Source organism: Zootoca vivipara, chromosome 10 (genome assembly GCF_963506605.1).
Source record: "Zootoca vivipara chromosome 10, rZooViv1.1, whole genome shotgun sequence".
NCBI lineage: Eukaryota > Metazoa > Chordata > Lepidosauria > Squamata > Lacertidae > Zootoca > Zootoca vivipara.
In genome coordinates this window covers 54,053,013-54,078,105 of record NC_083285.1, presented here as the reverse complement: position 1 = coordinate 54,078,105, position 25,093 = coordinate 54,053,013, and the positions used below count along the sequence as shown (strand labels likewise).

Here is a 25,093-nt window from a genome sequence, read left to right as displayed (position 1 = left end):
ACCACCAGTAGCTTATCTTGTTTTCAGAAAAAGAAAAAAAAAATGCCATCCTGCACACACATGCATATGATTTCATTGCAAGTCCTGGCTAACATCTCAGGAGACGAGAAGGCGGTATTTTAGAGACTCGGTGCTGGGGGGCAACTACCTGTTTCCCCCTTTTTAATACATAGTCATAAAGTAAGCCATGGCAGGGTTTTTAAGCATTTGAGAAATATAAGACATACCCCCAAAATAAGCCATACTTCCGCGCCATGGAAACCAACCCCCACAGGCACCTCCACTCACAGAGTCACTCCATGCGGCCAAGAGCTCTGCTTAACAGCTGATCGCGCTCCCGCCTTCCTGGCTGCATCCCCGTGCTCCGCTTGCCACCATCGCTGGGCTCACTGCTTCTTCCTTGCCTGGCCCAGCCAAGGAGCTTGGAGCACCCTGCAGCGGCGGGGGGAGCGCCTGAGCCAGTGGCCTCCGCCTGGCCTGGCCAAGGACGCCTGCTGCCCCGCCGCCCGGAACTGGTGGCTGCTGCAGTGCTGAGCACTCAAGAGAGCACAGCAGCGCCCTGAGCCAGCGCCCTGAGCCGTAAAAACCGTACCAGTAATTAAAAAAATAAGACATCCCACCGAAAGTAAGCCACCCTGTGTTTTTTTGAGGAAAAAAAGTTATAAGACGGTGTCTTAAAAAGGGGGAAACACGGTATGCAGGGCCACAGTTCAGGGCCTGTGTTTTTCATGAAAAAAACCTCCCAGGTTCTAACCTTGGCGCCTGCAGGTACGCCTGGAAAAGACTCCTGTTGCACAACTGCTGCCAGTCAGCGTAGATAGACCACGTTGAGCTAGGTGGACCAACAGCCTGGCTTGGTAGGAGGCAGCTTTCCGCGTGTCCCCCCGCCCCGCCCCAAAAGAGAGGGCCCGCTGTACTCCCTGGAAAGAGAGCACAGGATTCCTGGAATCCCAAGCACGTTTCTATTTCCCTCCGCGAAGCGCCCTGCTCAGCCACCGCTTACCCCACCTTCTTGTCCCTTTGCGGCCACTATAAGACCCCCCACCCCCGACCCCGCCGCCACGGACCCTTCTGGAGTTGCTCGAAAGCGCGCCAAATTGGGAAGAGCTGCTTCGGCCCGCCTCCCTCGCCGCTGACGTCATAGGTTTCCCGAGAGAACGAGAGCGAGCCGCTTAAGGCCCCGCCTGACGGGGCGGGTTGGTTTTTTCCCCGCCCAAATTTTATTGGCTAGCAAAAAGTCCCGTGAGCCAATCGAGTGAGCCGCCCGGGGAAAGAAGAGCAACAACAATCTGATGCCTCCTCCGCGCGCGCCGTGCGCCGTTTCGTCAGCAATGGGAAGTTGTCTCACAGTCTTAAACATGTACACTTAGAAGTAATCCCAGTTTATTTTTATTTTATTCTATTTTATTTGCGCTAACATCCCATGCCTCCAAGAGCTCGAGGTGGGATGTACATCCCCTTCCTCATTTAAATCCCCACAACAACCCTGCGAGGTAGGATAGGATTTGAACCCTGGTCTCGCAGGTCCCAGTCCCACGCTCTTATCCACTATACCAGGTCGCCTTAATCCTAGGGAAAGTTAGGTATAGGATTGCCACATCAGTATTAATGCAAAGCCTGCAGTCCTATAAACACTTACTTTATTTATTGCATTTACATCCTGCCTTTTCTCCAAGGAGGACTTAACATGGTTCTCCTCATTTTGATTTAATACCATCGCAACAACCCTGTGAGGGAGCTTTCTTGAATGTTTTTTAGAGGGGTGAGACTATTTATATGTACATTCACACACACATATACATACACAATAATAATATAAAACAACAATAGATGAAACAATAGAAACCTAAACAAGGGGACAGACTTCAAAGCAAAGGGATGGAAAATCATAATGCTGCAACTCTAGGTGGAAGAGCAGGACTTGCGTCTGAGAAAATAACCATGGGATGATATAAGGATACTTCCAAAGGGACACTATTTAGCATTGCCCACTCAGTGTGGGAAACCACTGTATGCTTTGTAACTGTCCACGCTTCAATGGGCACCTGCTGCTACCTTCTTTCATGACAGTGATAACAAGACAAAGAAATGTTGCAATGCCACAACTAATATGGACACACCCTAAGACTGCCATCCTATGCCAAGATTCCCACCCCAAGCACGTCCCTGGTAGCAAGTGCCACTGAACATAGTGGCATTTACTTCTGAGTAAGCATGCACAGGACTGCACTGTGAGTTAGGTGCACTTCAATCCACTGATTTAAATTAGTTATGGCAAGACTAAGGGCTTTTCTAAACTTTCTGTTTTCAGGTGGGAATTCAATCACATACCAGAAAATTCGGGTCATGCCATTACCGTTGATTGGGAGGTCTTGCACAACAAACTTGTAGAATAAATGTTCGTTAAGTAGGCAACATTGAGAAATCTTCCTGCAAACAAATCAGAATCAATGCTCAAGGCTACCTGGAAGCACTTTAAGTGCCTAGACTCAAATGCAAAAGGGGAGGGGGAAAGAGAGAAAGGAGGAAAGACCTCTAATCCCCTCTTTGCAGTTCATCCTACCTTTTAAATGTAGGAGGTTTTCTCTAAATTGTATTATCCCCCCCCCCTCTGAGCATTAACCCTTGCCTGCAACCACAGCTGTATTCTCTTGTTTTACAGTGGTACCTCGGTTTATGAACACAATTGGTTCCGGAAGTCTGTTCATAAACTGAACCGTTCATAAACTGAAGTGAACTTTCCCATTGAAAGTAATGGAAAGTGGATTAATCTGTTCCAGACGGTCCATGGAGTACTTAAACTGAAGCGTTCATAAACTGAAGTGAACTTTCCCATTGAAAGTAATGGAAAGTGGATTAATCCGTTCCAGACGGGTCCATGGAGTACTCAACCTGAAGCGTACTTAACCCGAAGCATGGGTGTAATTGGTTCCGGAAGTCTGTTCATAAACTGAAGCGTTCATAAACTGAAGTGAACTTTCCCATTGAAAGTAATGGAAAGTGGATTAATCTGTTCCAGATGGGTCCGCGGCATTCGTAAACCGAAAATTCGTAAACCGAGGTGTTCAAAAACCGAGGTTCCACTGTATTTAATTCCTTCAGGTGTTAGCATCTCTTATTTACATCCTATTTGTAACCTTATTTATTTGGAAGTACTCTCCACTGATTGTAATCACATTTATAAGTGGGTTTGGGGTTGCAACCAAAATTACTTTGTATTGCTTCCAGCTCTGCATTGCAGACTGTGCTTGTTGTTTTTCTAGTAGTTTTATTTATACCTTTCACAAAACAGTCAATCTTCAGTTTGTCACATATGACAGTGTACGCTATCTAATATAGAAATGAAAACCAGGGCATGTTGTTGTTTTTTACAGCACACTGTGCTTTTAGATGTTTTTCAAATGAGTAAGTGGCCCACATAAGTAAATCACATAGGAAGCAACCCTACCTTAAAACTGCAATCCCAAAAAGTATTTAGGCTTATGCAAGCCCTACAAAATGCAATAGGCTTGGCTAATAGGTTCAGGCCTACAGGCTTGCCAGCTCTATTAGGTTTGCTAGTTTTCTACACACATACCTAAATAATATACCGTACATATTGCAAGGGCTAAGTTCTCTCATTCAGATATATAACTTGATTCTTCTGTGCTTTATTATGGTGTGCTTGACAACTCAAAGCTAATGTGTGAACTAAATTATATAAAAGGTAAAGGTAAAGGTACCCCTGACCATTAGGTCCAGTCGCAGATGACTCTGGGGTTGCGGCGCTCATCTCACTCTATAGGCCGAGGGAGCCGGCGTTTGTCCACAGACAGTGCTTCCGGGTCATGTGGCCAGCATGACAAAGCCGCTTCTGGTGAACCAGAGCAGCGCACGGAAATGGTGTTTACCTTCCCACCTATTTATCTACTTGTACTTGACGTTCTTTCGAACTGCTAGGTGGGCAGAAGCTGGGACCGAACAATGGGAGCTCACCCCGTTGGATTCGAACTGCCGACCTTCTGATTGGCAAGCCCTAGGCTCTGTGGTTTAGACCACAGCGCCACCCGCGTATACAGGTATATAAAAAGTACACAGGAACAAACCTTATACCAAGTCAGACCATTGAAACAGCTAGCATTATTGTGCATATTCACAGGCAATAGTTCTCCTGAGTTTCAGGCAGAGGTCTCTTCCGGAGCCAGTGTGGTGTAGTGGTTAGAGTGTTGGACTTGCACCTGAGAGACCAGGGTTCAAATCTCCACTCAGCCATGAAGCTCACTCACACTGTGACCATGAACCAGTCATAGACTCTCAGTTTAACCCTACCTCACATGGTTGTTGTTGTGATAAAACGACGAGAGTGAGAACCATCTATGCCACCAGTTCCTTCGAGGAAAGTTTGGATATAAATGTAAATAATTATAATTATCATCATCAGCTTACAAAGATCAAACATTTCAACAGATATAGGCCAGAACTGGCTTCACTGTACCTTCTGCTAAGTTGCAAAGAGATTGGCCACTGAAAGACTTGTTGGGAGAGGCCAGGGCAGGTTCGTGGAAGGGGCATACTTATCCCTCGTCTCCTTCTCTCCATAATTCATTTTGCAGTCCCTGCAATACCCATACATCAGAACATAAGCAGTTTAAAAAATAATAATAAAGGGTTCTCGGCCATTATGATTAAAAATTGCCCCCGCAGATTTAAAACGGGTTGATTAATTGACTGATAAAAAGGTTGCAGCCGCACTCAAAGAAGTACTTACTACCATCCTTATTTCTTGAGAGAGATGACAGCCAAGTTCATGCCCAGTGGGCTCCCCCACAAAAAGCGTGTCACACGAGGAGAGGAAGCAACACAGAATCAGGCCACACCATTTCAGTGGCAAAGGTGCGAAGGGAAGAACCTTGCTGCCCAGTGATGTCACAAGCATTCCTGGTTGCCTAGGCCACGGCAAGAGCTCCTGGTTGGCCTTCCATGCCGCTTCCCCTTGATACCCCACCAAAGCAGTGGCCCAGCAAACAGAATAAAGTGAGGATTCAAAAGAACCCAGGAACTTCCTTTATCTGTACAGCCTGCTAATGGTTTCTCCTTTAGACAGACCCTGTGCCCAAAGCCTCAGCAAGGAAGATGAGGGGGCATGCAGCCACACAGGTGTCCCTGTTTGCTCTTGGTGAGTGAGACCGTTTATCTGCCCAAGCCTTGGCCAACCTAGGGCTCTTCAGGCACTGACTGGGGCTGATGTGAATGCTGGCTAGGGCTGATCTACGCATTTACTTACTCCATGAACCTACAGTGTAGAGGCAGGGCCACAGACTCCTCCAGTCACCATCACCCCCTGTGGCCAGTGTGACACTCCGGGGCTTTAAAAAACAACAACCAGTGCTGGCATTTGCAGCACACCAGCCCAAGTTGTGGGATCTATGCCTTGCAACCTTGAAACACATTGTAGAGGCTTAAGCCAAGGCTCACTCCTTTGCCTCTTTTGTTTGGTCTGCGCAGTACTCTCAAAATGGCTCCTCGCTGCAGCAGACACACAGATACAAGAGCCATCGCTAGCTGGAATGCCACTCTCAGATGCCGAATATGACCACTTCTTTAGCATCCTCCATAGCCCTCGTCGAATCCGTGCTGTTTGCTTCTTAAGAGCCACGTATGGCTGCCAGAATTCCTTGATTCGGGCACTGGACCAGTACGAAAACCATGGAGTCGTTCCTGAAGGTAAACAATAAGAATGGCAGGGTTGTCCCAGCTTTTCTGTAAACTGATTGGGACTAGCCTAGGGGAAACCCCAGCTCTTAGATCATAACAGAGCTCCTTGCAAGACTTCAGCTCCTCTGAAACCTTCACTAAAATTACTTGCCAAACCTAACTGGCAGTCTTGTTTTGGATGTGTTTAAAATCAAACATGGGAGGAACCACACTTGCATCAGCGCCTAATGCAGAGATAGCCAATGTGGAGCCCGATGAAAATAGGAACGTATTATTATTATTATTATTATTATTATTATTATTATTCCCCACCCATCTGACTGGGTTGCCCCAGCCACTCTGGACAGCTTCCAACATATATAAAAACATAATTAAACATTTTTTTAAAAAAAACTTCCCTATACAGGGCTGCCTTCAGATGTCTTCTAAAGGTTATACAGTTACTTATCTCCTTGGCTCGGGAGTCCCATAACTCTGTATCTGGCAACATTAAATTTTGGATAAATTAAAATGATGGGGCAACCGCCACAGATGGTCCTTTTGGAAAGTAGCCCTGCTGCTTGCCCACTGCTCAGACCCCAGCAAGGTGGCAGAGCCAGACTGGACTGATGAGGAGCCCTTCTGAGTCAGCAGCCAGCAACTGCTGGCGCTGATCTCCAAGTTGCAACTGCAATTAATTTAATGTTTGGTCATGCCAAAGGGGTGAGCACCCAGATGAAGGAGACCCCTACTGCACACCCCTCTTTCAGATTCCCAACAGTGGGCACGGACCATAGGAGCCAACGCCTAGGGACCGAGGTCCCTTTGGCCCCCCCAATAAAATATTTGAGGGCTCCCTCCAGTTGATGGGCATTGCCATTCAAATGGTGTGCATGTGTGATCGATTATGTGGGGCTTACCTTCCCCCCTCCAATATTTTATTCAAGTTGTCACCCCTGGTGCGGACCATGATGATACAATCACAATTACAGCGAATCTGTGGTAGGCAGTGCCTCTCAGCTGAGATCAAATGGAAGGAGTGAGCAGATCACCTGCTCTTCTCTAACTCTCAGCCTCTCTCTCTCCTAGGGCGGGTGTGCTCTGACTTGGAAGAACATTCAACTTTCCCAGATTTTTGTAACCTTGCTTTTTATCGCTGTGCCTTGAAGAAGTACTATGTGAAGGTGAGGGAAAGAGGCGAGCCTGGGAAATCTATTAGGAAGAAAGGATAGCCCAAGGAAACAAGGAGCTGAAAAGGGAGCTATGGCAGAGGTGGATTAAAAAAAAAAACGGGGAGAGCCTTTCAAGGAAAGTAGGTTTGATCCCACTATAACTTAGGTTTCATTGAATACACTGCTCGTTTGCTCTGCACATAACACTTAACCATAGTTTAGAAACCATGATTTAATTGGATTGCCTGAACCAGACTTGGGGGTTTCACCAAGGTTTGCTAACCATGAACAAACCACGCATGTAAGTCATGGTCTGTTCTTGGTTATCAATCTTGCCATATGCGAACAATGACTGCCAGTCAGTTTGTGGACAGTACTGAGCTGGCGGACCAGTGGCGGACTCAGTACAGTGGTACCTCGGGTTACAAACGCAATCCGTTCCGGGTCGCAGTTCGTAACCCGAAAAGTTCATAACCCGAACGCCATTTTGCGCATGCGCAAAGTGCTATTTTTGCTATTTTCGCGCTTTGCGCATGCGCAAATCGCGCACGCCGCTTCTGCACACACACACACACACACGGCGAAAATACTTCCGGGTTTGCGCAGTTCGTAACCCGAGGTGTTCGTAACCCGAGGTACGACTGTATGAGGTTGTATACATGTTATACCTTTAAAACACATTTTCCCTTCAGAGAATTCTGGGCACTGTTAACAGTTGCTGGGAATCATAAATATGTAAGGGTTAAAATAAGGTAAAGGTAAAGGGACCCCTGACCATTAGGTCCAGTCGTGACCGACTCTGGGGTTGCGCGCTCATCTCGCATTATTGGCCGAGGGAGCCGGCGTATAGCTTCCAGGTCATGTGGCCAGCATGACAAAGCCGCTTCTGGCAAACCAGAGCAGCACATGGAACGCCGTTTACCTTCCCGCTGTAGCGGTTCCTATTTATCTACTTGCATTTTGATGTGCTTTCAAACTGCTAGGTTGGCAGGAGCTGGGACCAAGCAACGGGAGCTCACCCCGTCACAGGGATTCGAACCGCCGACCTTCTGATCAGCAAGCCCTAGGCTCAGTGGTTTAACCGCAGCGCCAGAACCCATAATTCTTTGAGGGAAAGGATGTGCTTTTTAAGGTGTCATGTTTACACACCTAAGGCAGCTATGTCTGTTCCTAGGCCTTGTGCTCCCTAAAGTAGTTGCTCCCCCCCCCAGCTGTGGTGGAGGATGTGACCCCATCTCTACTGTTGTTGTTAAGGTGTAAGGTGAGCTTCTGCCTGTAGAATGAGGAGGGTGCCATTTATGCCCCAGGACTCAAGAGGAAGGGGTGGTGGTGGTTGAATAAAGGATGTTTAGTTTTTAGGTGGGTCAGTTCTGTTTCTGAAAGCTTCAGATGTAAGGTTTTCCCTTTTGGCCTAATCCTTGGGGAAGGGATGCAGCTCTGCAGTAGAGCACAAGCCTTACATTCAGACAGGCTGAAACCACCCACCCACCCCAGTGGCTCCAGGAAAACTACTGCCAGTCAGTGCAGACAGTACTGAGCTAGATGGGCCAATGGTTATGACTCAATATATAAAGCATCTTCCTAGAGAAATAAGGAGGAGTCCCGATTTCTGGCTGTGTGCAACACGATATATTTAAAGCACATGGCTCCACTCACCCCCCAAGAATCATGGGAACTGTAGTTTCTTAAGGGTGCTCTGTGAGGGGAAAACTAGAGCTCCCAAGAAATTTGCTTAAAATGAAAGGGGTGTATGCAGCCTCGTTCAAAAGAAAGACAGAGAACTGATAGCTTTGATGAGCTGTAGCACCCCAGAGAAAGATCTATGTTTCCGTTTTGCATGCTGATTTTATTTTTCTGTCTAGAGGGTTCCGTGCCCAGGTGACAGGAACAAAGCAAGGTCATTTTTACATATCATCAGCTCCCCAACAGAACCTGATGAGATTGTGCAATCATCTATAGAAGAAGCTTTGACTAACCTGCTCAGGGCCTCTCCTGCAGCTTCCATGACCACCCCAGATCCGTTTCCTGAGCTTCTCACAGCCATGTCACCCTCTACAACATATGCAGCTAAGTTCTTTCCTGAGCTTCTCCGCGCCCCTGCTGCTCTGGCTGCCACAGAGTTGGTTCCTGATCTTCTCGCTGTCACTTCTGACAAAGCTACTACAGAGCCCTTGTCTGACATTTTAGAAGAGATTTCTCTTGTGCCCTCTGCAACCACCATTGCAACTACATCCCCGTTGGAACTTATCGAAGAGTCTTCTCTAGAGAACCTCGCCCAAAGTGTTGCCACCATCGCAGCAGAATCTTTGCTGGAGCCTCTTGTCACTACTCCTGACACAACCACTGCAATGTCCTTTACCAAGTCCCCCATGGCCATGCCCACCTCTGCCACAGAGACCTCCCCCGTCGCCATGCCCACCTCTGCCACAGAGACCACTCCTGCATTTCTCACCACCACTGATCCTGTTGCCACTGTGGAGTCCATTTCCAAGATGACTTATGCTACTTCTGCCACAACCACTACAGAGCTCTCGCCTGGAGTGCTTTCAGGGTCTTCTGAGCCTCCTGTATCCACTGCTACCTCAACTGCTGCAGAACCCTCACCTCAGCTTCTCAGCCCCTCTCCTCCGGTGTCAGCCAGTGAGAGTTTTCCTGAATCTCTCACCACCACTGTGGAAACGTCCACAGAGACCTTTCTTCAGTACAACTCTACCTCTGCTGCCAAGGAACTTCAAGAATTTGTTGATGAGCTTTCCACCTCCACCTCCACCTCCACCCCTACCCCTACCTCCATTACTACTCACTCTGCCTCAAATGCTACTGAGTCTCCCCCTACACTGGACATCACCTCTGAACTCTCTACCTTCACAGAATCCTCTCCTGATCTTGCCACCACAGGATCTGAAGCCACGACTGCGGCATCCTTTCCCACGAGCCCTTCCGCCACAGAAAGTAATATAACCACTGTTGCTCCCGGCAATACTAGTGTTGCCACAACTGCAGAGCCCTCTTCTGAGCCTCCAATCAGCACAATCGCCACCGCTGCAGAAAGTTCTGCCACAAACCCCACTACTGCCACCACTGTCGAATCCACAACTACCTCTGCCAAAGCTCTGTGCATCTGTGTCTCCGAATCTTCCATCCTGCCCAAAGAGACCACCACCACCGAAACGCCCATGGCTACCACATCCTCCGCAATCACCGAAACACCCGTGGCTACCACATCCTCCGCAACCACGGCTTCTCCCCAACCACTTGTCTCAACCCCCTCTGTTGCCCAGCAAGAGATTCCCCAGTCCAGCTCAAGCAAGCCCACTGTCATCACCTCGACTTCCACAGAGCAGCAGAAAGCTAAGCCTGAGGATGTGGTCGGGACCTCCCCTCTGCTGCCGACCGCAATGAGCCCCGATGTTGTCACACAACAGGAGGAGCCCCAAGAGTACCTTCAACCTACTGCCAGTTTGGCGGAACTCTTCTTCCGAGTGCAGGATAGGAAAGTGCAGCAGCTGATGCAAGCAATGCGGGATCTGCTGACCAGGAGAAGAAAGCCGCTGCAGAAGCAAAAACAGCTGCAGCCCACATCTTCACAACCGCTAAAGACACTGACTCATGCCAGCAGGCAGAAGACGACTAAGCAGTCGCCAAAGCTCAAGGACAGACTTCAGAGATGAAGGCATGAAGGCATGCAGTCTCTTGGGTATCAAAGAAACCAAGTCCAATGGACAGGCTCCAGTCTGGCATTCTGGAGGCGGAACTACTCTAGGGCTGTCTCCATAACAGGTTGCAGCTCATCCGAGTCAGCTCTGAAGTCTTCCTTAAAGCGGATTCCCCATTATCTTGAGGCAAGGCTGGGGACCAAACTGACAAAGGCTTAGGTTTTGGAGTTTTGAGAAGACAACGGTGCGGATGGGGGTTTGGAATTCTGTGAACTTGCCCTGGGGCGTTCCCGGTTTCAGACTATTTTCCGTGGAATGAAGATTTTCTCTCGTTAACGGGCCTTTCTTTAAGTTGGAAGGTGGCTGGTCCCTGAACGGAGGAGAAAGCAGGGAAATGACTTGTTCTCCTCATTTGGGTTTCCAGACAGGACAATAAATAAATGCGGTGTTTTGCAGAAAGGGTTGGAGGTCACTTCATGGGCTTTAATTGCCCCCTCGCATATGGAAGAAATGCATGTCTCATGTTCCTCACAACCTAGCGCATGGTCAGCCAACATGACAGGGAGGAGAGAGGAGGGAAACTCCTCCTGTAGCTGGTTGTCACCTTTGTTGCTGCTCCCACTCAACTGGCAAAGGGAAAAGGGTGCAGAAAGTTGTGACAACTTTCAGTGGTGGGAAGTGTCAGCAGCAGGACTGGCCAGTGGGGAGAGATGCGGCGGCAGGGAGGTCAGGGCTGCTTAGGTGCAGGAGCTTAGTCCACCAGTGTCCCCTTATAGCCCTAGTGTCCCTACCACTACCACCTCCTCCTCCTTCATGGTAAGTGGCAGCAATGCCACTGCTGGAACGCCAGGTCCACAGAGGTGCCCCTCCTTGCCAACTGTTCCTGAGCAAGAGATGGGTCGGAATGCTTCTCTGAGCCAAAGAAGAATTCAGCTCATAAAAGTCACCTTTCATCTTGAGGTGGGTGTTACGTGTCCTCAGTTCATTTCCAAATCTGTTCAGGAGAACTTTTGGCAGTATTTTAAAAAGTAAAGACAGCTGCTTAGCAACAGAACCATCACATAGAAGCTAAGATACATGCACCTTTTTAATGCTCATTAGGCCAGAAAGCAATGAAACAGTAAGTGGACAAGTGAGAATTTGCATGCTATGCCTGGGAACAGGTTTATTCTTTCTTCAGCATTCTTTCCCAAAGTCACAAATTACAACTCCAACTTGTGTGTGTAAAGCGATGGTAATGCAGCAAGATTCTTACAGGCATCTCAGTTGGCCACTGTGAGAACAGGATGCTGGATTAGATGGGCCAATGGCCCCATCTAGCAGGCTCACCTTATGTTCTTACTCCCTTTTTCAAATGCTGCTTGTAGACAGAGTAGATTGCTATAGCAAAATGTGTGCTCCAAGGGAGAGGAGTGTTAGTCATTGGGTCAGTAGGGTCACATCCAAGTCACAAGTTGTGTCTAGGGTTCGGGAAGAAATCCAATTTTGTTTGCATTTTAATGGGAAACTATCTAATTAGCACTTTTTGAACAAATGCTTGAACCAAAACAAAAGGCGCGTATGTTAGTAAAAATAACATTCAGGGTGAACTATAGTGGGGAAAGTGCTCACAAATTGCGTACATTAGTCAAAACAGCATACAAAAATGTGTGTTAGGAGAAATTCACACCAAAATGATGGCAAATTTTCATGAGGATGTGGAATAACTGAATTTAAGACTGAAAAAGAAAGGAAAATGGAAAGGGAGCTGAAGTTGATGGATTTGTCCATCTCTTTGTGTGCCTCCCCCAACTTGTGCTTTGCATTTGCAGTATCTCAGGTCTCATCCAGATAATTTCAAGTTATAAGAACTGTCCAAACCAAGGCACAATGAAGTGTCCCCACTTATTTGCTAAGGATGCTTTGCCAACAAGGCAAGATTGGACATGTACATATTCCAATTAGCGGCAAATCTGAAATCTGGGAGGCACAGTTGACCTAGTGTCTCTTTACTTATTCAAAGCACAATCCTATCGACCTGACTGTTCCCCCCCTTCCGAAAAACCACAAGGCGGCAAAAGTAATCTAATTCTAGCTCAATTGCTTAGTGACCTGCATTGCTAATGCTTTAAACAAAAAAAAGTTTTATTTTTACAATTGAGTAGATTTCCTTGCAGGGCTGTGTGCCTTGGGACTACAAATGAGTATAAGAAGTTAAGAATAAATATTCATAGCCAATTAATAAATATTAATAGAAGTATTTGGAGGTGTATTTGCTCTTGAAGGCGGAAGACAGAATGAGAGAGATCATTATTTATTAGAACCCCAATGAATAAAAACAATAAGGTGTAAGGTACTCGTCTTCAACGGATAGATCTGTCAACTTTCAGTTTCTCATTTTCCCAGTCTTCAGTTCTCCACACTTCCGCATGTTTGCAAATGAAAATTTGTCAGCATTTTAATGCATATTTCTCCTAATATACTCATTTTAATGCAATTTTGCACCAACACATACATTTCTGCAAGCTATTTCCACCAATATAATGTATTTCAGATGAGTTTTTCACTGATATATACACTTATATGCACACTTTCCTGTAATGTATGCACTTTTTAAAATAATGTGGTTGGAAAACTGTGCCACAAAATTCTGGGAAGTGTGAGGTTTGAAGGATACCTGTGTTCCAGTTTGAAGATCTTTTAGGAAAGTGAATTAGGTAGGTTCACATTAAAAGCCGAACTTAACTGAATGGCCTGTCTCATCCCTAGTCAGGAACCACTAGTGGGTCACAACAGTGTCACCATCAAAAATGTTATCAGATGCGAGGGAATTCTATGGTGAATGTGAAGAGATTTCAATAGGTGCAGTTTTATTTGTATCTTCTTTTCTCCAAGGAGCTCAATAAAACATAGATTATTCTTCCACCCCACCCCGTGTCTTATCCTCCAAACCACTCTGTTAGGTAGCTCAGACTGATGGATAGTGACTTGAGCCAAAGGCCCAATCTGTACTCTATGTTTAAAGCAGTATCATTCTTATCACTATATACATGACTTCCTCCCCAAAGAATCCTGGGAAATGTAGTCTGCTAAGGGTGCTGAGAGTTGTCACCCCTATTCCCCTCACAGAGCTACCGTTCCCAGAGTGGGTTAACAATCAACCCTTCTTTCCAAGAAACTCCAGGACATGGATGGAGAAAATTAAGTTTTGTTGGCTAGTTGAAAGTCACCAAGTTAACAAGGGTGATACACTTGGCTGGCTCCCCAAAGTGGGTGTTTTGCCCTTTCCAAATGGAAGCCACTGATGACCACTATGCAATCTTGGCCAAACCATGGTTTAGAGCAACCAAATGGGTTCCCAGGATGATTGCAGCCGGTTTACCCCTTCTCTGGTCCTGCTGATGAGCTAAAGATCCGCCACACTCAGATTGGTTCATATTTAACTTCCCCCATACAAATGTGTTCATGGAGACGTGGAAAATTAGTGTAAAATGGGCTGCATGTGCAGAAAACTGGCAGACGTCCAGGAGCAATAGGGTTCGGTTCTGTAAGAAATATGAGGTTTTCAATAGTTCTCAAGTTCTCAGTTTGGGGAGGCTAAGGTAAGGTCCTTTCAATCACTGCCATGCCCCACTATTATTTAAATAATTACTTGCATTCGCATGGGGTCATTTTCTCTGTTTTTTCCCATAAGTGTTGCCCCAAACCATGAAATGCAAAGCCCTAACTTTTTCATTATAGAATGACATTTTTGCTGAAGCCCTGCAACTTCTGGAAATATGGATTTCTGGGTATTTTCTGTGCAGGGCATCTTGTACCCTTAAGTTGGTGTACGTACTAGCTGACCCAACTCCCATCTACCTCAGGCAGCATATCTAATGGTGGGGGATGATGGGAACTGTAGTCCAAAGGACCAGGTTGGGGAAGGCTGGTATGTTACATTAATAGTGAGGAATTGCTACATTTGTGCTCCTCCCCATAATGCATATGTTCATGATCATTGGGCAGTACAAGAAACAGGGCTTTTTCAGTGGCAGCCCCTTGTAAATTGAATTCTCTCTGATGGAAGATACACCAGATATGCTCCACTGGCCCTTTAGAATGACCATGAAAAAGCTTTCCTGCACTGTGAGTTACTAGGAGAAGACTACTTTTAGATATTTCCTTTTCATTGGAACCTTTGTGTTTGCTTCTATCTGGTGATTTCTTTAAATACACTGCAGCCCTCTCAATCACACACATGAAAGCACACAATGAAAGATTCAGCTGCACCAGGCTAACTGAAAAGCAGTCTGGCAGAAGGAACTCAGACACGTTTATATTGTTTTTATATAAAATAGACATCTATATACATTTGCTTTGTTCAAAGACTTCTTTGATCATAACCTCTGTAGGCAAAATTCATCCATAATTTGACAATGAAAATAAAGGACCTTGCAAAATCCTGTTATCACTGACATACACCCCACTGCTAAATTGTGCATTTAATTGATGTAACAAAAACAACTGATAGTTCAGAAAGGCAAAACTGATGGAGACAAAAGACAGAGAAACACCACAGCTATGCAAAATTAACTTCTGCTTGTTGAAGTAGATTAACGGCATCCAGTTTCAGCAGAGAGATTTCTATATTTTCATAGAAGCCACAGCCGTGACCCAGAGACTTTTCAGGAAAAATAATAATTTTCAAACAAATTCATATAAACATCACAAGGAAGTTCAGCACATATTTTCAGAGATTACCATCATCAATGGTGACACTTTTCAAACACCATTAACAGCCAAAGCAGGTTTTCTTGTTGCTGCTTGTTATTAAGTGTACATAGAAGCAGGCTGCTAACTTGATAAAAACTATTGCACATCCCCCTTAAGGCAAAAAGCCCATTAGGACTAAATTTTCACAGATGAAAAAGCAGGTGAGCAATAAGCCGAAGTGCAGTGCGACTGCAAACAAGAACCAAGATACAGAAGGACCGTGGCAGGTTCTTAAATGAACCAATCAACTTATAGGCTGTGAATCAATGAACCAATCAACTTATAGTTTCCCAGAGGTGGTGTTGGGAAAACTCACATGGCCTACAACATAATGTTTGTTCTGAGTCCCTCCAAGGTTGCTTGTCAAATTGATTTTGCAATTTTCATACTACTCAATGCTAAGGGACGGATTCAACTACCCCATTCCATTACTGAAAGGGCTCCTGGAAGCACAGTGGAACATTCCCACCCATGCATCTCCCATGAATCTGCTCTAGAGGTTTGTGAGAACTCCCAGATCAATGCACCCCCAAATGTGAGATCATTCCTTCAGGCAAGCAGAAATGCTTGTGCTGATGGGAACCATCTTCTTAGCACTACTGTACATTGAATTCCAGCCTTTGCCACAACTAGGCCCCACCCACCACCAAAAGCATAGGAAGTGCTGGTGTACAACTTGCTGCAGTTGTCATGGGCACTATTGGTGGGAGACTTTAGCTCGGTGATAGGGCACATCTTGCATGCAAAAGGTCTCCGGTCCAGTCCTGGGCACCTCCAGTTTTTTAAAAAGGACCAGGTTGCTATGAGAGCTGATATGCAGGTATCCCTCTAAACTTGCACATAAGTGAATTTTGCAATGCAGTTCTCCAAATGAATGATGTTTACAGAGATGCATGTATTAGGGGAAAGTGTGCATAAAAAACCAAATACAGTGGTACCTCGCAAAACGAATGCCCTGCAAGACAAATTTTTCACAAGACGAATGCGTCTTGCGATCTGATGGTGACTCGCAAGACGAATTCGTTTTGCGGAAAATTCGTCTTGCGAATCGCGGTTTCCCATAGGAATGCATTGAAATTTAATTAATGCGTTCCTATGGGCAAAAAAAAGAAAATTCAATGCATTCCTATGGGAAACCACGATTTGCAAGATGATTTTTTCGCAAAATGAATTGACCTGCGGAACGAATTAATTTCGTCTTGCGAGGCACCACTGTATATAAGTTTTAAAAATACCACAAAAATGAAATGTATTATTAGAAATTGCTTGCAAAAATGTGTATTTTAGTTAAAACTGCATGCAAATTTGTGTTTATCAGGAGAGATTCACACTAAAACACTGAAGGAATTTTTGTGAGGATTTTTTTTTAAAAAAATGAAATTAGGAAATTGCTGCAGAAAGTGAAGAACTAAATTCAAGATTGGAAAAATTAGAAGAGGAAAGAACAGAAATTAATAGATCCATACATGAGACCCCCAGAGAGCTGCTGTCCATCAGAATAGACATACTGGGCTAGATGGAACAATGGTCTGAAGAGAGTTTCTTATGTTCGTATGAATGGTGTCCGTAAAATGTAAGACATTTTTTTTACCCCTACCCTCTACCTGGTGCACTACTGACATTTTAAACTCAAGATGCCATAGATCAGGCATGTCAAACCTGCGGCCCTCCAGATGTTTTGGACTACAATTCCCATCTTCCCCGACCACTGGTCCTGCTAGCTAGGGATCATGGGAGTTGTAGGCCAAAACATCTGGAGGGCCGCAGGTTTGACATGCCTGTCATAGATAGATCCTGGGACCTTCTATATGGGGGGGGGGCACATGTATTCCATCTCTCAGCAAGCCCTGGAGCTTATTGTCAAATCTGTTTGGAGAAAGACCTAGAAATTCCTAGCACTTCCCTGTGCTCTGCAAAGCAAGACCAACAGGCATGAGAAATCTGCTTTCCAGGGACTCCCCTCCCCACTATTGATCTTTTGTTCAAGGAAACATGCATGTGCTTCAGAGGAACCCTAAGAGTTCCTAAGGACAGTAGTTTGAAGACTACAGAGAGAACCACCTCTACACAGGCACACACATCTAGCGCACCAATTCATGCTGTACTGCTAAGCTATGGATGGTGCTCTAGATGTTGCTGCACTACAACTCCCTCACTGCTGGCCATGCTGGTTGAATGCAGCACTTTGAAAACCTCAGAAAAATGAACTAAGAACAAGGGGTGGGGGTGGGGTGGGGAGAAGTACACAGAGGTCCTGCTATTCAAACGCTCGTTATACATAAATTCACTTATCCAAACACAAGGAATTAGTACCCAAACCTCGCTATACACACTGCAGGTTCAGATCTCCAAACTGACAGACCTGCGTGTAGTAGTGTAAACAAATCAACAGCCTTAAAGAAGCTTTATTTATTTGTGTTTTGCTGGTCCATGGCAGCTGTTTCACCAGAAACCATGATGAGAGGGAGAGGGATCAGACGAATAAGAGAGCATTTTGCCCGTCCTTGTTAGCTTTTTGCAAGGTTTCAGAGGGTTTTCACATCATTTTATGGTCAAAATTCCATGGTTGGGAACACATTAGAAAATTCCCCATAGGAATCAATGGAAATCGTCAACTCATTATGCAAATACTCACCTAACAAATGTTTTCCTGAGAGCACATTGCATTCGGATAGCAGGACCTGTGCATATGATATTTGTAGACTGGAGCAATAGAATTCCCCCCTCCTTAATAGCTTGCTTTCCTTTTTAAATAAAATATAATCCTAGTCTTCATAGTGACATAGGGAAGCAGGAGCTCCCTTTTCAATGAATTGCCACTTGATATGATATTGAAATATATATAATCTCCATACCCTGAAATTTTATCCTATTCCCTCAGAGCCAGCCCTTCATTTTGGATTTGGCCAGCATCTGTCTGTACAGGTCTGCTTTGAAAACAGTACTTAAGCAATACAAGAAGAAAACTGCCAAGCAACATTATTATTATCTGTAATGCAAAAAAGGTGTCCAAAATGCATGCTGTGCATGACAGTAGCAGGAAAGGAGCCAGAGTATTTATAGCTGCATTACATCGGTGAGCTATTGGGGGGAGGGGAGAGCTGCCTTATATCTATAAGAACAAGATCAATTTTATTACCAATTAACCTGCTCCATTGCTTCAGCAGAACTGGAAGAGAAATCCATTGTATTGCAATTAGACAAATATGAATCCTTATTTAAAAGTGGGCCTTTCACCAAGACACTCTTGATTCACCTAGCAAAGGAGCCCAAATCAGACCATCAATGGAACCATTCCTGTGATTAAAAAGTTAACACACGTGATTCTCTTGTGTATATAGAGTTTGGTAAAACTGCAGTCACGGCACTGGGAGACAATAGACAATTAAATGAATTGCTGCATTAGTCGGCATGATGTTTTAAGCCTATAAAGTGTTATTGCAGGAGAGGTGCAGCAGAACAAGAAGCATAATCCTGAAGAGTGTTCATCTCTTTTCTCCAGAAATAAAACAACTTGTCTGATCCCAGTTGCATTTCCAAAACATGTCAACAGCATTTACTATTCTATATATTACATTTATATCCCACCTTTCCTCCAAGGAGCTCGAGGTGGTATACATAGTTCTCCTCCCGATTTTATCCTCCTGATTTTATTCTAACAATAACCCTGAGAGGTAGGTTAAACTGGGAGTGAGTGGCTGGCCCATGCCATAATTGTGGCTGGGTAGTAGATGCAAAAGAAAGTTTATTCTGGGTTGGGGGGCATGGAAAAAGACAGCACCCGCTTCTGCTTATTGACTGCAAAATCTTAACATATTGAGGAATGTACATGGCTTGAAAGTGGCTTGCTTTGTTTTAGGAGGGGGTGGTTTTAACCCCTGGGAAAAGCAGCTGTGAGCAAGCTGGATTAAAAGTAATTTTCACCCTCAGACTTGCAAGCCAAAACATGTAAAAGTGAAGACAGAAAGGCTGATAGGAAAAGATTGTGACATGGATGCCTTTTAGTCAAGACTAACTCATATGATGGCTCTGATGGGCATCCTTGGGTTGTATTCAATTGTTACTCTAGAGTAGATCCACTGAAATTAATGGGGCTAAGTTAGTAACAACCATGATTTCAACGCATCTACCTCTGAGTAAAAGTTCATTGACTACAATCCTTTATTTTAATACTATTTCAGGTCTAATGTACAGAGGGACCGCCATCTTTTCTGTAACCACAATGGATTTTGGATGGTTTCTGATTACATGTACAAATTTGCCCAAAACTAAAGCCTTCCCTTCACATCAGCCCTCTCTGCCTCCTTTTGAGATTCAGGGTGATATTAAACTAAATAATTGTGTGAGTTGAATGATTCCACTTACGGAACTTTCCTTCCTCTCCTTCTCTGTGCACACCCTGTGCCATTCCCCAAATCTGCTCTGGAGGGTTGGGGTAACCCCCAGAGCATACTTGGGGGAGGGTACCAGGGGAAGGAGAAAGTAGCATTACACAAGCAGAAGATGTTCCACTTGCACGATTATGTAACCGAATACAACCCTCAGTCCCCAGTGTCAACCCCTGGCAAAGGTAACTGGATGAATTAACATGTGGTAACCATACTAAGACAGGAAAGCTTTGCTTAACCATTATCATTATACCATCAAAACAAAAACAAAAAAAACTTGTATTATCTCAGATCAAGGAGACGGATTTTCAAGAAGCCATTCCTTAAAAAAAAAACATGTTTTCCTTAAGTTACAAAAATAAACGCAATGTGTACATTCTGGATCTATGCAGGCAGTACGTAGAATGATAAATAATGATACTTATATTCAGTGCTTTTTTTCTTAAAAAAATATTTAGGGGTACTCTCATTTTGACTCAAGAAAATCACCATTTTATAGTTCAAATTGGGGAAAATAAATACAGTAAATGGACAAAAATACAAAGATTCACAAAATGTTTAGGGGTATGCGTACCCCTGCATACCCCCAGAAAAAAGCACTGCTCATATTGTTTTACAAATCTAATGTCTTCTTGTCTTTCAGTCCTCAGATATGTTACAATTAGGTTTCTAAGTATTATCAAGAAGTATTGGCTTACAGGGAAAGCTGTGTAGGCAGCAATCCCATACTCACTCACCCGGGTCTGCACAGTGAGACTAACGACGGAGTAGAAATGTATAGGATTGCACTGCAGGGTATGGATGCTTGAAAATGGAATATTATACATTTGTGGCACTGTAGGTCTCCAAAGACTATGGTCCAGATCCAGCTGCAGTGAGCAAATCATAAGTTAGGCACAACTTGTTCCGCTGTTTTCAGCAGGCTGTAGTCACACTTTATGCCAAAATCACAAGTACATTTTAATTATCACTGGGGAAACAGATTTAAATTTTCACTCCGGATTTCTTTCTCTCTCAAGCTAATGCAAATCTTACCTTTCACAAGTTATGCTCTGCTGGTTTTTAAATGTCACCGCAACCCTTCCCTGACTAGCTAGTCCAGTTGCAAATCTATGCAGATTGCCCTGCAACTAGACTGGGATATTATCATACACATATTCTTGTCATTTTTCATACCATATTTTCTACCTCCCATTCTCCAGTGAAACTGTAAAGTTGCCTTGTCAGTTTTTCTTTCCTTCTCCCTTATTAAAGTAATTAGTGTGTGCTGCATGTACATATATGCTTTCCTAAAGGGAAAACAGAAACTTCCCCTCTCTTCAGCAGTAGCCTGGAGGCAGGGGAAAGGGCCGGCATTAGAGAAAAATAAGCCTGAAATTATGTCAGTTTCACTGGAAAGCAGAGAGGGCAGGGACAGTGAAGAAAATATGCATTCATGAGATTGATAAGCATTCCCCACCCCCCACCCCAGTATCAATTTCTCCGTAGAACACAGATGGGGGTAGTGCAATAAATATTTATGGATGAAACTGACAACTTTGGTGCAGGGAGGAGAGATGAGAATGTGAAAAAACGTATCCCAACCGTGTTTAATTCTAGAGAGAGAGAGAGAGAGAGAGAGAGAGAGAGAGAGAAAGGTAGGCGGAGGATTAAAAATGCATGTCAACTAGAATGCACCAGTTCAGAGGTGATACAAAAAAAACCCAAGAAGGTTGAAAGGTGATTGTAAATCCATATTTCTCCATGGCTGTCAATCAATTTAAATGACTGATTTAAAAACTGTATTCCTGTCTCCCCCATGCATAGCAGCGATGGGAGTAAAGTTCATGCGGATGCATGTGAAATCTGTCCAACACAAGTTGGATCAGAGCCTAGGTGCACAATCTACCAATGAGTTGTTTATTTCAATGGGGTTTGTTCAACAGAACTTCATGCTGGATTGTATTGTGTTTCCCACAATAGTTTTACTGGGAATATCTATAATCATTGGGCTTTGCCAAGAACAACAACATTTAAAGGCATGCTAAAAGAAATGCAGGTGATAAAATGGACCTTAGACATAAGTTAACCAACTTCAGCTGCCTTGAGGCCAAAAATTGACTGCTGGAAAACTATTCCTACCCCCCAAACCCTTCTAGATTTTTGCCCCACCCTGAAAGCTCAGGGTTGTACAAAGAATTTAAGCAAGCAAAGGGACATTTACCAGTAAACCTTTAAACCTAATTCTGCATCTCTTGATGCTCCATCTTATCTACTATTTTCAGCATTCTTAACTTGTGAAGTGGCTTACTGCATTTGCCGTTACAACAACCACATCTACATAAGTAAGCACTATACACATTTTACAGATGGGGAATGGGAGCTAACACACAATGACTTGGCCAAGTCCATAGCAGAAGTGGGACCTGAACCCAGGCTTCCAAGCTCTCAACCCACTGGGGCACACTATCTAACTATTAAGGCCACTCAGAGTAAAGACATTTTTTTCAATAAAGATATTGAGATCCACTTCCTTTGCCACTCTAGAATGCCTTGAGGCATTTAACAATTTCTGCCAAAGTTTCCCAAGCTGCCCTTTTGCAGACAACAGTGATTGAGTACAGACAACCAGCAGCCACCAAATAGTGCATATGGGTGATGATCATTTGCCATTTTCCAGATTCCTCGTTAATTGCCAAACAAGGGGCGCAGAGAGTAGTTACATGCATATTGCAATTAAATTATTAATTGGCAAACAGTCATCAGGATTTGTTTGATAGAAACCGTAAAACAAAACAGATGCAATCCTCATTGAGGCCAATGTCTAGCAAGAGGTAGGAACAAGTTGGACTACAGCGCTTTGTGTTTTAGTAAAGCATTTGCTGCCTATTTCCTAGCTGCAGACTTGTTCTTGCTGACAGAGGGCCTCTTCACTTAACATCATGAACCCCGTCAATTCACACGACGTCTGAGCTCTTTATCGAGCATGTGGGATCCTTGCTTTAGTAGGATTTAACTTCATTCAATCAATGGAGCAAACAAGGATTGAGAAGAAAAGAATCTTTAGAGCTCTGAAGCATCTGAAATATGCTCTGAAGAGGGGGTCACCAATGTGGTGCCCTTCAGATGCTGTTGGACTACAAATCCTGTCATCTCCGATCAATGGCCATACTGGGTGGGCCCGACGGGAGTTGCAGTCCAGCAAAATCTGGAGAACACCATGTCAGTCACCCTTTATAGGCTAGAAATATTAACAACTATTCACATACATTCCCCCTCTGTGGTTGCTACCTTCTCTGGCTTCATAAAAATAAGAGCAACATCCACAAGTTTAGCTACATTCCCAGTAGTGAAAGATATCACTTATGCTTCAGAGAAAAGTTAACGCTCAAAAATAAACACCAAATCCCTGTGAGCTTCCTTCTTCTCTACCATATTTATCTTTTATCGCATTTTTTATTCAGTGGGAGAAAGGGAATCTCCATATGGAGGTGGGCAGAATAGGCCTCAAAATCCCTTTCTTCATTCACTCCCCTGTGCCTCGTGCACAAATCAAGTCCAAAGCTTCGTAGCCATTGGAAAATGATCCCATCACCTCTGTCTTCAGCTGAGATCCAAAGAGCCACTGGCATGTGCTTAGTGGCCCTTCCAAGGCCTTCCTTCCTTCCTCCTTTGGAGGAAGTTCAGTTCATTGGCTTTGCACACAGACAGTCCCAGGTTCAACCCTCACCATCTTCAGATAGGACTGGGAATGTCCCCTGTCTGAAACCATGGAGAGCTGTTGCCAGTCAGTGTAGACAATACTGGTCCGACTCAGTGTAAGGCAGCTTCCCATATACTCCCAACAACCTGTTGTGCCACTACCGTACAAGCTGTCCTGAAAACTCAGGAGAGCTCCTGAGGTCAGCTGCTGAGGCAAAACAAGGGTCTATGATTGGAAAAAAGAAACCCAGTGTGCACGGGTTCAAGAGCAACTACGGACCCTAATATCATTGATATGGGAATAAGCCATATGGTGGGGGTTTTTTCAGAGCTGTTTCTCTCTGTTCCCCCATCTGACACTTTCGTTCTCTACAAAAACAGCAACCACCCTGTTATTCGGATCAAAGAAAAGCAGAGCTACTAAACTTCTAACACCGTGTGAGACCTTCAGTACAAACTGCAATGAAAAAGACTTTTCATATGAGTGACTTCTTCTTCTGAAACTGCCCTCATGAACGAAATATTCAGCTGAGAGCTAATTGCACCCACTTCCTCTTTGGGTGATGGACAATTACATTCTGGGAAATGCAACCAAAATCCCTATTGGGGCCTAGAAGGGGGGCTGCTATTTCTTTACCTCTTTGGCTGCTGCCCACTATCTTCTTGGCCAATCAGGTGCCTGGCTTTGGTAGGCCTCTATGGTAAAATCTTCCTTATATCAAGACTGAATGGTGGGGGCTGCCTCCTCTGTTCCTTGCTGAATCAGGCCACTGTTTCACTTCTCATAATCATCCCAGTGCTTGATGATGATGATGATGATGATGATGATGATTTTTAACAAGTGAGAGACGTGGGTGTTATATAAGCATTTCCTACTGTCAGCACTAATGGAAAGTAGCATGAGGCAAACCCAAATATAATTCTGGATTACGATGAGCTTTTTGCCCATCCTTCGGCTCATCCAGAGAGAAGCAGCAGGACTCCCCATAGCTTTCTGGTGACTCCAGCATGATTCCCATGTGCACCCTTCTTAGTCTGGGTCACCACTGCCTCCCCCCTAGGTCCTTTCAGTTCACTTCTGTCTTGTTTGGGCTTCGGGGCTTCCACAGTTTCCGCTCATCTCCAGGAGGCCTTGCACTCCACTGACTGTCCCCCATTTTTATCCCCTCTCTTGAACTTCCTGCAGGCGTTTCTCCAAGCGATCCAGTTTAGCCAGATTCTCTTTCAGAAGCTTGCTGTTTGGAACCAGCTGCAGAGCTTTCTTATAATAGCCACGTGCCGTGATGTAGTTGCCCTGCAGAAGGAAAGGGGGAAGGAGGAAATCATAGCACCCGTTGCAAAGCTCCTGTTGCTGAAATGCCATTCCTAACAGCCCTGTCCTAGTCTCACACGCTAAGGCCAGGACACCAAACTTTGTCCCTGGTTCAGATCAACAAAGTAGGAACTACGCAGATCTCAGGCGGGTGTCGGGCAGAGGAAACTGCACTATAGAAAGCCAGTGTAATTTACGCTGGGGTAAATTATGCAAGTGTAATTTCCCCCAATTCCAAACTCCTTTCAGGAGCAGGGCTACTGCCAACTAAGCCAGCCTGAGCCTGGCTGATGGAATACAAGCCTTTAAAATAATTCAACTTAACACATTTTTGCCAGGTTAACTTCTGTTGAGTTTCTAGGTCCTGTCACCAAACTGAAAGAGTTTGGAATAGGGGTAAGTCCAAACCACTGCTGGATTGCCCCCCTCCACACCACATCCTTTTTGCAGGGGCTTTACTCAACCCCTTCTGAGCCT

The 25,093-nt window shown here is 44.8% G+C and overlaps 3 protein-coding genes across 12 annotated transcripts in view; 1 reads left to right on the top strand and 2 right to left on the bottom strand.

Annotated features, from left to right (window-relative positions):
* DDX11 (DEAD/H-box helicase 11) overlaps positions 1-24,057 on the bottom strand; it is an 85,891-nt gene extending 61,834 nt beyond the window's left edge. For 5 of the 9 annotated variants that reach the window (XR_009558293.1, XR_009558294.1, XM_060279966.1 and 2 more), the window contains exon 1: positions 1,068-2,883. Coding sequence is in view for 4 of the 9 variants with exons in the window: in XM_060279966.1 (XP_060135949.1) it covers positions 1,068-1,142 (75 nt within the window). In the remaining 5 variants the exon portion in view is untranslated. Of the gene's footprint in view, positions 1-754; positions 1,018-1,067; positions 2,885-4,474; positions 4,531-23,941 lie in introns of those variants that run through there. The other 4 variants (XM_060279962.1, XM_060279963.1, XM_060279961.1 and 1 more) reach the window with 4 other exon arrangements.
* LOC118091175 (acrosin-binding protein-like) lies at positions 5,547-6,905 on the top strand. The gene is made up of 2 exons (XM_035127847.1): positions 5,547-5,703; positions 6,763-6,905. The coding sequence occupies exons 1-2, from the start codon at positions 5,547-5,549 to the stop codon at positions 6,903-6,905; spliced, it is 300 nt and encodes a 99-aa protein (XP_034983738.1).
* The window catches only part of TMTC1 (transmembrane O-mannosyltransferase targeting cadherins 1), a 159,376-nt gene continuing 143,905 nt past the window's right edge, over positions 9,623-25,093 (bottom strand). Inside the window, exon 18 of one of the 2 annotated variants that reach the window (XM_060279968.1) lies at positions 9,623-24,598. In XM_060279968.1, the coding sequence (XP_060135951.1) occupies positions 24,464-24,598 (135 nt within the window). In that variant the 3' untranslated portion in view covers positions 9,623-24,463. The remainder of the gene's footprint in view (positions 24,599-25,093) is intronic. The other variant, XM_035126789.2, reaches the window with a different exon arrangement.